The 10646-nt window shown below is 37.5% G+C and overlaps 1 protein-coding gene across 2 annotated transcripts; it reads left to right on the top strand.

The window, feature by feature from the left end:
• The first annotated feature begins 570 nt into the window (after positions 1–570).
• On the top strand, positions 571–8479 carry stx16 (syntaxin 16). 2 transcript variants are annotated; one of them, XM_010781932.1, is made up of 9 exons: positions 571–996; positions 4666–4677; positions 4790–4897; positions 5086–5226; positions 5521–5683; positions 6109–6197; positions 6522–6665; positions 6890–6970; positions 7313–8479. In XM_010781932.1, exons 1-9 carry the CDS (start codon positions 916–918, stop codon positions 7412–7414), a joined length of 921 nt encoding a protein of 306 aa, XP_010780234.1. In that variant the 5' UTR covers positions 571–915; the 3' UTR covers positions 7415–8479. The 2 variants fall into 2 exon arrangements, with proteins under 2 accessions (XP_010780234.1, XP_010780233.1); XM_010781931.1 differs by having other exon boundaries at positions 571–1041.
• The last annotated feature ends 2167 nt before the right edge of the window (positions 8480–10646 follow it).

Below are 10646 nucleotides of genomic sequence, written 5' to 3'. Positions count from 1 at the left end.
CTGCCAATACCGAATCCTGATCCGATTTTTCTATTTCCCAGATAATACAGCTGCACCGTGTAGTGTATACTAGCTCTATTGGTTTTTGCCATTGTAAATAATAAGCAATTGTTGACTGTAAAGTCTATGCCAACTAACTGTAATTTGTAATGTATTTTACCGTACTTTAACAGTCAAGTTCTGGCAACCACAGCAGCCCAAGTGTTAACGTAAATATCAAGTTTTCTTTTTACAGTGTACTTATATCTGTACATTTATTTTCAGTTTGCTTCAAGAAGTGGCTTCAACAGACATAAATGCAGGCCAGATTGGGCCAGATTGGGCCAGATTGGGAAAGGCTGGACGCTACACAACGGGAAACATTATGGATATGCCAAAACCAAAAACACTTTCTTTGTTGCCTTTTTCTTATCATAGTGTTACTGTTTTTGTTACCATTTAAATATTGAATTATATTTATTATTATGAAAACTAGACTAGTCATTTTCCCCACAGGCAGTAGGTGGCGGTAACGGGCTCAAATTGACAGTGACAGCCGCATTTAATGCTTAGAAGAAGAAGAAACCCTTTACGCAGGTGTTTACGTTTTCCTACTTCCGTAGCTGCCTAAAAGCGAAATAACGTTTATAATCTAACGTTAAATCCAACAAATTGAGTGGAAACCCTCGGTCATGTTTCTCCTTTTTAACTAATCGTTAAGTTTCAGATATGCCTGACAGATAAATATTACTGAGGTCGTTTGCTGCCCACTATTGGCGCTGTATCGCGAGTTTTCCTCATCTTCCATCGCAGCAAAGCTAAAGCTAAAGCTAGCGCTGTGTTAGCTGCAGGTCAGCGGCAGTGGATATAATTTGAATAATCATCGCCTGATCCGCATTTTATTCAGTGTAAATTTAGATATCACATAAGGCAGTCATGGCCACTAGGCGTCTGACCGATGCCTTCTTGTTAATGCGGAACAATGCGATCCAAAACCGGCAGATATTGGCTGAGCAAGTGAGTACATACGACCCCCGTCTGAGTACACGTAGCAATGCTGCGGTGAGTTGTCTGCATCGTTTTGACATTTTACTTTGTGTGTTGTGTGCATTTAGCCAGTCACTGAGCTGTCTTAGCTAGATACAGTATATATAGTACTATAAGTATAGTAGTAGTTAGTGGTATAGTTGTATTTCACACAGGGCTAATTGTTTCATGTGACTCAGTGATGGAGGAAGATGGACTGCAAGGATATATTTTTCAGCTCGTAATAGCTAAATGCTTTGAGTAAACATTGGAGACAATCTATATATTAGTCAGCAATTGTTAATTTCAAAGATAAAATACGTTGGTAGCATATGTTGGGTGTGTTTTTGTAAAAGATAATGCATGTTTTTGATGTCCACAACAAACGTATTGCTAGAGGAGCATATCCTCTAGCAATACTTTTGTTGTGGCCACTGTATAAAGTCAAAATATTGTTAAAATATCCTGAACTACTTAAATATTGAAACTAATATTTATGGAGGTGGTTTATTGAAATCTATTGAAGCTATTATTAAAGAAATGAATGTAACCATGACAATGTTAAAATTAACTGTATTTATTGTAGATCACATCTGGCCAGACACCATTGTTGCTGTGTATCTCTGTGTCTCACTCAGTTTTAATTTCAATTTAATTCAAATATCTTTGAGAAAATACCACATGACATACATAGGTTTCTCTCCCTCAGTTTGTTGTCTCTTTTCGTTAAAGGGGAATTTTATTTTACATACCACATTGATGGGAAATGTGATGTTGGGTCTCAGCAAATGTATCACATATTTTAAGCTTGAGCATGAGCAGTTCACAGCTCTCCTGTGTTTGCGCTGAAGTTCACCTCACCTCTCCAGTAGAGGCCAGGTGCAGGGCACACAGCACAGTGAGCAGGTGCAGGGTGTGTTTAACCATTCACACCCAATTGTGAATATTTTAACCAGTTAACTGCTTGCTGAAGTAGATTTACTTCTGCCAACTTGTCCTCTAGGCCTGGGTATGTTGTAACTTATTTTATTTAAGGCAGTAAAACATTTGTTTATTTGATTCTTGATAGAAGTTAAAAGGTACAACGTTTCACAGGAAATACTTTTATTTTGAAGTGCAAGTATGTGTCCTCCTCTGACACCTTCCTGTTGTTATGAAAATTGAATATGAGCATATCGAGTGCATTTTCTCTGTCTTCCACCGTTCCTGTTGGAAACTGTTTAATGAATATAAAGTAAAAGTTCAGTTTGGATAAGACTGCGCTTGGTTCTTCATTCGAAGCTTCTATTACACAACAGGGTATCAGTTTACAAAACACGATACCAGTCTTATACCAAAGCATACTTCATTGAAGTACTTCATTTGATACCTACTTTTGTAGCCCTTTCACATACAGTATATCATGATGGAAACTCAGTATGACTGTGGTTGTGCTTGACTTTACCACCACAGTCTTGTATCTGCTGCGGTAGCGGGCCAATCACTTGTTGCAATAAATCTAATAATTCTTGCAGTGATTGGCTTCGAGCAAAACCTTACAAAGAACCCTTTGTTCGGCATGAGTACAAAAAGTATCAAATTCTAATTAGTTATATCAACGTTTTTGATACAACTTGTTACTGGTTTAATTCTGCCGTCATCTTAAAAGTATCAAGTTCCAATACCCAGCCCTGTTGTACATCCAGAGTTACTGAACACAGCGATATCCAAATATGCAGTTTAAGTTTGCATTTGCAAAAATGTGCTTCTGTAGTAAAGGTTATACGCACAGACTTCTCCTAACCTGAGGTGAGGCCATTTAGGTAAAAATATGTCATGCTCAATGGTGAAACTGCTGTTTTCGACATATTCACTCCTCATAAAGTTTAATAATACACAATTCTAAAAGCTGTGGTGAGAAATAGTGAAAGGGCCATAAAGGACCATGAATAAAACACCTGTATTCAGATGGTCTCCTCTGGTGTAAAGACTCACTCACTCTTTAATTAGACCTCCATTGACCCTTCACAGAACACACATTACACTGTTCCAACCACACTATGTGTCATGTAACATATAACGTTTGTGTCTTACTATCGTATTTGTCTTCCAGTGTCTGTGTTTTGTCCCAATGTCCCTGTATCAGAGTTCATTCATAGGTGCTGTAAAACGGTGTTCTATCTGCACTTTCCAACCAAGGTCACAGATTAGATTTACATTAGCCAGTGTTGAGATTGTGATCCATTCTTTTTACAGTAGTGTAGTTATAACATCTATTCACAAAGACTGAAATATATTTGCAGTGACTAAAAGGCACTGAATCAACTAAAACAACAGTGTTTGCCATTAGAAGACAAACACTTAACTTGTTAAAGCTGTTTTAAAATAACTGACTTTGCCAGAAGGCACAAGAGACTCAAATAAAGCTAGAAATCTGGGTGTAGCAATGGACTCAGACCTGAATTTTAACACATTTCAACAGTTATCAAATCTGCATACTATCACCTGAAGGACTTAGAAAAGCTTGTCCATGCTTTCGTCTTCAGTAGACTGGACTACTGCAATAGTGTATTCACAGGGCTGACCAAGAAATCCATCAGAAAGCTGCAGCTGATCCAGAACGCTGCTATGTTCGAGTCCTCACGAACACTAAAAGAGTGGATCACATCAGTCCGGTTCTGAAATCTTTACACTGGCTTCCAGTCGGCCAAATAATTGATTTTAAAGTACTATAGTTTTTAAATCACTAAATGGTTTAGGACCAAAGTATATCAACGATTTCTTGCATAATAATTAACCATCAAGGTGTCTCAGGTCTTCTAGGACGGGTCTGCTCTCGGTTCCGAGAGCAAGACCAAAACATGGAAAAGCAGCGTTTAGCTATTATGCCGCAACAATCTGGAACAAACTGCCTGAATCGTGCTCGTCCGCAGAGACTCTTACTATTTTCAAATCGAGACTGAAAACATATATTTTTGCTGCTGCTTTTAATTGAACTGCTTTTAATTGAACTGCTCATATTCACACTGCAGTTTGCTTTTTATTCATGTATTGTATAACTGTTGTGTTTATCTTATTATCTTTGCCTTTTTAAATGCCTGTTTTTAAATGCCATTATATAATGTGTTTTACTGTATTTATTCTTAAATGTCTTTTATTTTATTTTGTAAAGTACTTTGAATTGTCGCGTACTGAAAGGTGCTATATAAATAAACTTGCCTTGTCAGTTCAAACAAGACAAGACACAAGAGAGACATATTTATCCAAAATAAGGCCCAGGCTGTTTTATATTCTATTACATATTTAAGTCCTGCTATTTTTTGCTTTATGTTTCTTACACCTAATGGTTTGTTTAAAGTGGAATCATTTGCACATATTTTCTAGATAAATGTAATGTAGCATTCACTCTCTAGATTTACACTTTTGCACATACACGCATGTAAACTCAGGACGAATGATTCTCAATTCAACTGCCAGACATTATGTACCTCTGCTGTACAGCAATTATAATATTATACTTCAAATGTATTAGTTATATACAGTAGGGGAGTGGATACAAAATCACTTTTCTGGTATTAACTGCTGATTTGTCTGGGACTAACTTTCTGTTACTTCTGTCCTTCTCTCCTTTTCCTTGTTTTCTATTGGATGGGACCATCTGCTATCTGCCAATCATATTAGGAGCTTGATGAGGTACTGTTGTTTCCTTTGAATTATTTACACCAAAAACATGTTAATGCATCATCATATTGACTTATTTTAGAAAACGTTTTTAATGGAATCATTTATAATTTGTGTTTTCAAGTTGGCTGACGACCGAATGGCCCTGGTGTCAGGGATTAGTCTGGATCCTGAAGCAGCCATCGGCGTCACAAAGAGGCTGCCTCCCAAATGGACAGAGGGGATTGATGAGGTGAAACACTTAAGATTAAAGCAGAAATATATAGAGACGTATCTGTTAAAGGTTGACATATAAATACAGTATCCCTCTTTGTAAGACCAAATACTCAAAAATGCATCTGTTCCTGTATATTAAAACGGGTTAAGTCCTCTGTATGAGTAATGTCACATGGCTTTCAACCGCTGTGTATTCCCTTTCAGATCCAGTATGAAATCACTCGGGTTCGGCAGAAGATGAAGGATCTGGCTTTACTTCATGACAAGCATATGAATCGACCTACACTTGATGACAGTAGTGAGGAAGAGCATGCCATAGAAATCACTACTCAGGAGATAACACAGGTACAGACATTTACCACAAACAGAGATAATGCTTTTAGAAATAATAATACAATTGCTATCTTTCCAATGTTTTTAGGATTTGGAAAATATATATTTTAGAAAACAGAATATGGGCACTAGTTTGGAAAAAAAATATTTTCCATCCTCCTTTTTCATACTTATCCAGACCTGGAACACGTTTTAGCTTGAGCCCAAAGTCATATAAGCATAATACAGTCTGTGGTGTTGATTTCATGTAAAGTGTTTGAAAGGAAACCAGTAGCTGTTCACTCACTATCTTTGTGTTGATTGCAGATGTTTCACCGGTGCCAGCGAGCTGTGACGGGGCTGCAGACTCGCTGTGGCCACTGTACCGAGCAGGAGGAGAGGCTGCTGAGAAACGTGGTGTCGTCGCTGGCTCAGAGCCTGCAGGAGCTCTCCACCAACTTCAGGCACACGCAGTCCGGCTACTTAAAACGTAAGGACTGCATGGAAGCTATGATTACATTACATATCATTTAGCTGATGCTTTTATTCAAAGCGACATACAATAAGTGCAAAAACCATAAAGAATCAAACTCCGAACAACAAGGGAAGTGCAGATATATTCACTTCAAGCAAGATCATACCATAGTTAGTGCTGATGAATTAGTTACAAGGCCTAAATGAAGTAGTAAGTATTAAAAATACTTTATTTTTTCAGCAAGAACTTAACGGCCAAGGAACAATCGAAATAGATGCGTTTTCAGTTTGCGACAGAAGATATGCAGAGTTTCTGCTGTCTGATTGGTGTTTCTGAATTCTCATCCTGCCTCTCAGATATTTGTAACAATTAACAAGATTATAGCTCATGTTTTTATCTTCAAGTTGTTCGTTTGGGTTGATTATTGGTTTATATTCCAGGTATGAAGAATCGTGAGGAGAGATCAAAGCACTTTTTTGACTCTGGACCCCTAATGGAAGAGGATGAAGATTTAGCTGTATATGACAAGGTGACTATCCAATAACATGTATTAACTCATTCAAGTAAATCCAAATTAAGAGTTTCATAGAGAACAATTAAAGGGGATACTTTAAATTATAAACATGAAACAAACAAGATAAGAACAAAAATATTCCATTAAAAGCCTTAATACCCATTGAGTTATTAATGCAGGTCTACTGTGTCATGTTATCACTTTCCATATGGGTGGAAAAAAATATGTAATGCTTGTTTTTCTTTCCTTTTCAGTTAAATTAAAAATAATTTGTGTTATTTAAGAGGGAGATTCCATGTCTAATTGTGTTACATAAAATCACCTAATTCTTTCAATCAGGGGTTCACAGACGACCAGCTGATGCTGGTGGAGCAGAACACAGTTATGGTGGAGGAACGAGAGAGGGAGATCCGACAGATAGTGCAGTCCATCTCAGATCTGAATGAGATATTCCGGGACTTGGCTGGAATGGTGGTGGAACAGGTATTTTAAGAAGTCCTGACACAGTAACGCACAGAAATAATAAATAGGCTTTATAAGAATTATGGCATGAGGTTGTCCGTGAGTTGCCCTAATGACTTCCACAATTAAAGCATGTTGATGTTTCATATGTGTAACAACAGAGCTTGAAGGACAATTACTGAACTACTTAAGTCACTGCCTATCACTAAATAACAACAATAACAATACTCTTATTTTCCCTATAGGGCACCGTTCTCGACAGAATTGACTTCAATGTGGAGCAGGCTTGTGTGAAAACAGAAGAGGGAGTGAAACAGTTACAAAAGGTAAATGCAAAGGGCTCATGTCCTGATACACATTTTCACTTTTTTAGCTAGGTGATAGTCACCATTCTTTTTAAATCTTTTGTCACACTTGTACAGATGCTAATAATTTTTCCAACTTCAGGCGAAAACAAAAATACGATTTTAAGCGACTAAAAGACAGTGTTGTGATTTTAATTTACCATGAATTACAAACCTTTTAAACAATCGTCTCTGTTTTGATCTCAATTCACTGCATGATGGAAAGAAGCTCAATGATTTGCCTTTCATTCATTCATTCATTCATTAGATGAAAAGACAGCAAAATACAATGTTTGACATTTTTTGTTTTCATTTCCTTTGCAGGCGGAACAGTATCAGAAGAAAAACCGAAAGATGCTGGTCATTTTGATCCTCTTCGTCATAGTCATGGTTCTAATTGTTATACTTTTTGGAACAAAGTTTTAATTATCCATTCCTCTGGCTTTTGTTTTCTGTGTGGGTGTTTGTTGTGCATCTGTGTGGACTTGGACTTGCTCTCAGTTCTGCTCAAAACAAAGCTGACTGCCTTTCATACCCAGCAGGAAACGTCAAGAAGATTTCCTCGTCCCCTTAACAGGTGCACTTTGGGCTGTGTGGAGATAATAGGTTGATTTTTAATGAAAGACAAAATCAATCTGTCTGAGCCCTGGCTATTTTATCAAGTGTCTCGCACCCAAATCACCAAGACTCTGTGACAGAAGTTTGTTGAGCCTGACTATGTTGACAATGTGTCTTAACAAATCAAAAAGAACGTTGGTGTTTTAAGACCAATGTTTAAATCCTAAAGCAGAGTGTTATAATTTCTGTCCAGTTTAATCTAAAGTCATTTTGTTTCTGTGAGGAACGTTTGACAAGTAAGAATGTTTGTGAAACAGAAATATGCAGTTAGCTTCATTTCACTGCAAATCCATGTTCATTCCGATAGTACATTTATGTCCTGGCTCAGTATTGTTCCTTGAAAGAGTATTTAGTATTTGGACGATAGCAGATTTAATTAGAATAGTCTTCTTCTTTTTTTGGTTTAAGGACCATCTATTTTTGTATCCCTTTACTCCACAATTTAAAAATAATACTAAGATTATTGTACTTTTGAAATCCTTACATATGCTGCACTTTTGAATGAGTGAAGGAGGTTATGCTTGCAGTTTGTTTGTTTGTTTGATAGTAAGCAGGATAACGAAAAGACTACTGGCCCGAATTTCATGAAACTTGGTGGAAAGGTGTAGCATGGGCTAAAGAACATTACATTTTGGATCATATCCAAATCACAAAGCGGATACATTATTTGTCCTTTCATTACCGTTGCGATATTTGGCCTGTGCCCTCCCAGTAGTTTATGTTTTAAAGGTCCTTGCTTAAAGTGCTACCTTTTTAAAACCCTTGCAGTTTGCACATATTGAGGCCTGAGGGGAGAAGGGTGGTTTTGTCATGGATGTAATACTACTGACGTCAGTATGATGAACATAATAATTTATTTTTTAATAACTTCAAGAATCAAGAGGTTCAGGGGTGTTCTGTCTGTTGCAGAATGACTGTATATATCTGTAGTCTAAATGAAACAGTTGTTATTGTCCACTCCATTGAGAAAACGGTGATGTGGACCAACACAAGCAGACGAATGAAGACACTTGTGATTTTCTTTTCAGGTCGAACACTTTACATTTTCAGTTGGCTGTTTTTGAATATCTTTACATGTTCTTGTGTTCTGATGTGCTGATTTATGAAGAGCTTTATTTAACATATCTGTGCTCAAATCTACACTTTATACACCTTTCAAATCATCTTTGTCATTGATGTGAAGTTATGTGTGAAAAATTGTTATGTCTTAGTGGTACTCTACTTAAGTTTTGTTTTCCAAACAAACAGGTGAGGAGACTGCAACGATTTTCTAAATAAACCTGGAACATAAATGTGTTTTGTGTGTTTTGAACGGCAGCCTTGATGCAAAGATACCACTTACAAAATTGGACGATCTACTGACTTAATTATATTAACTATTTACTAATAAATTATTACTGATAAATCATTTAAATCGCTTTTAATTCGGGGATTTGCTGCTCATCTCTGTTTTATAGCATCATGAATGAAATGCTGTATAATAAAAATAGAATGAACTTCAATAGGATAATATAAAACATAACTTACAGTGAAATAGTATTATATTAGTAATAGTAGTTTAGTGCAATAGTATAACAGAATAATACAAATTGTATAATATGATGCAGTAGCGGTACACTTTACTATTATACTATTACAGTGTACTACATAAGTAGGCTACAAGTAAGTATATTAAAATATAACAAAGCCAAGTGTTTCATGTTTATAGTTTTTAAGGGTGACATTATTCAAGAGTGTTCATTGTGTGGTGCAAAGTGTTTCAGAATTCATTTCTTGTCACGCCCTGAAGCTAAGTATGTTTTACTCAAATGTCAAATTAAAAGCCTTGTAAATTCCCAACCCTGACAATACTGAGTAGCAGACTTTACACCAAGTGAGCGACTGTATGTAGCTACCAACCATGACTTGTGCAGGATAAGTTGACGACCCGTTCCCGGTTGAAGACAGTATTGCGGAGGCATTTTCTCAGGTCACCGTGTGCACTTTGTCCGGCCAGCAGCTGAACATCAGACAGGTGTTCGCGGCCAGCCTCGGCGTGGCTTCCCGGGTCTGGGAATCTGTAAGAAAAGACAGCTTGGTTTATAATGGCGTTATAAAAAACATACCAGCTATACCAGGTTAAGCATTATCTAACGATGTGGGGTGTATTCTGGTGTGCATAATGGCGTTACACCTGTGTGGTTACCAGGGCCGGCCCTAGACTTTTGGGGGCCCTAGCGAGCTTTGGCTTAGAGGGCTCCCTCACTCTAGCGCGTTCTCACTACACACAACATGGAACCAACTTTTGTCTTATGATGTTAGCATAAGCACACATATTGTATAAATAAGCATGTAAACACCATGGACCTAACCTCCTCTAGGGGGGTCCTCACCTCTTCTAGGTGATATTGAAGTTAAAGCATCAATCTGGTGCACTTTGAGAGCAAAATTAAGAGATCTATGGATACATCTCTCAACACCCATATGAAACAGAACTGTATTACAAATCACTCCCCTTTCAAACGGTATTCTTGTTTTACTGTCATATAGTATTTCATAACTGTTTTTCATGTATTCTCTCTGGCTGTCCATCTCATAATGTTCACATATAAACTAGCTGTCAATAGGAATATCATTCAGAAGAATTATAATTTCATGCAAAAATCGGTCACAAAAAGAGGTTGCACATTTAGATTCAGGTGTTGTTATGGCAACGTCAGTGGTCAAACAGCCACATTTACTGCTGCAAATACGTTCAAACCATATATAAATGGACGTAGGGTCCGTGACGTCACCCATAGGATTCTGCAGAGTTGCCGAGAAGCCCTAAGCAGGCGGAGTCGGCCACTAACGGCTCGACACTGACGTCAGAGTTCAACTCCCGGATTCGAGGCGGGACCTCCTGCCACCGAGCTGAAAGTTCCAGAGCTAGCTGAAGCTACCAAGATAAGCTAACATGCTCCCCATCTGCACACTGCCGTGGCATTTTACGTTTCTAAGGTAAGCGGACATGAAACTATTCAGCAAAACTATATAATAATCTAAGTTATTGAGTTTTTAG

The sequence above is a fragment of the Notothenia coriiceps genome, unplaced genomic scaffold (assembly GCF_000735185.1).
Source record: "Notothenia coriiceps isolate Sejong01 unplaced genomic scaffold, NC01 NC01_scaffold00023806, whole genome shotgun sequence".
Lineage (NCBI taxonomy): Eukaryota > Metazoa > Chordata > Actinopteri > Perciformes > Nototheniidae > Notothenia > Notothenia coriiceps.
Note: the sequence above shows the minus strand (reverse complement) of the source record. Positions and strands in the feature narration are given on the sequence as shown.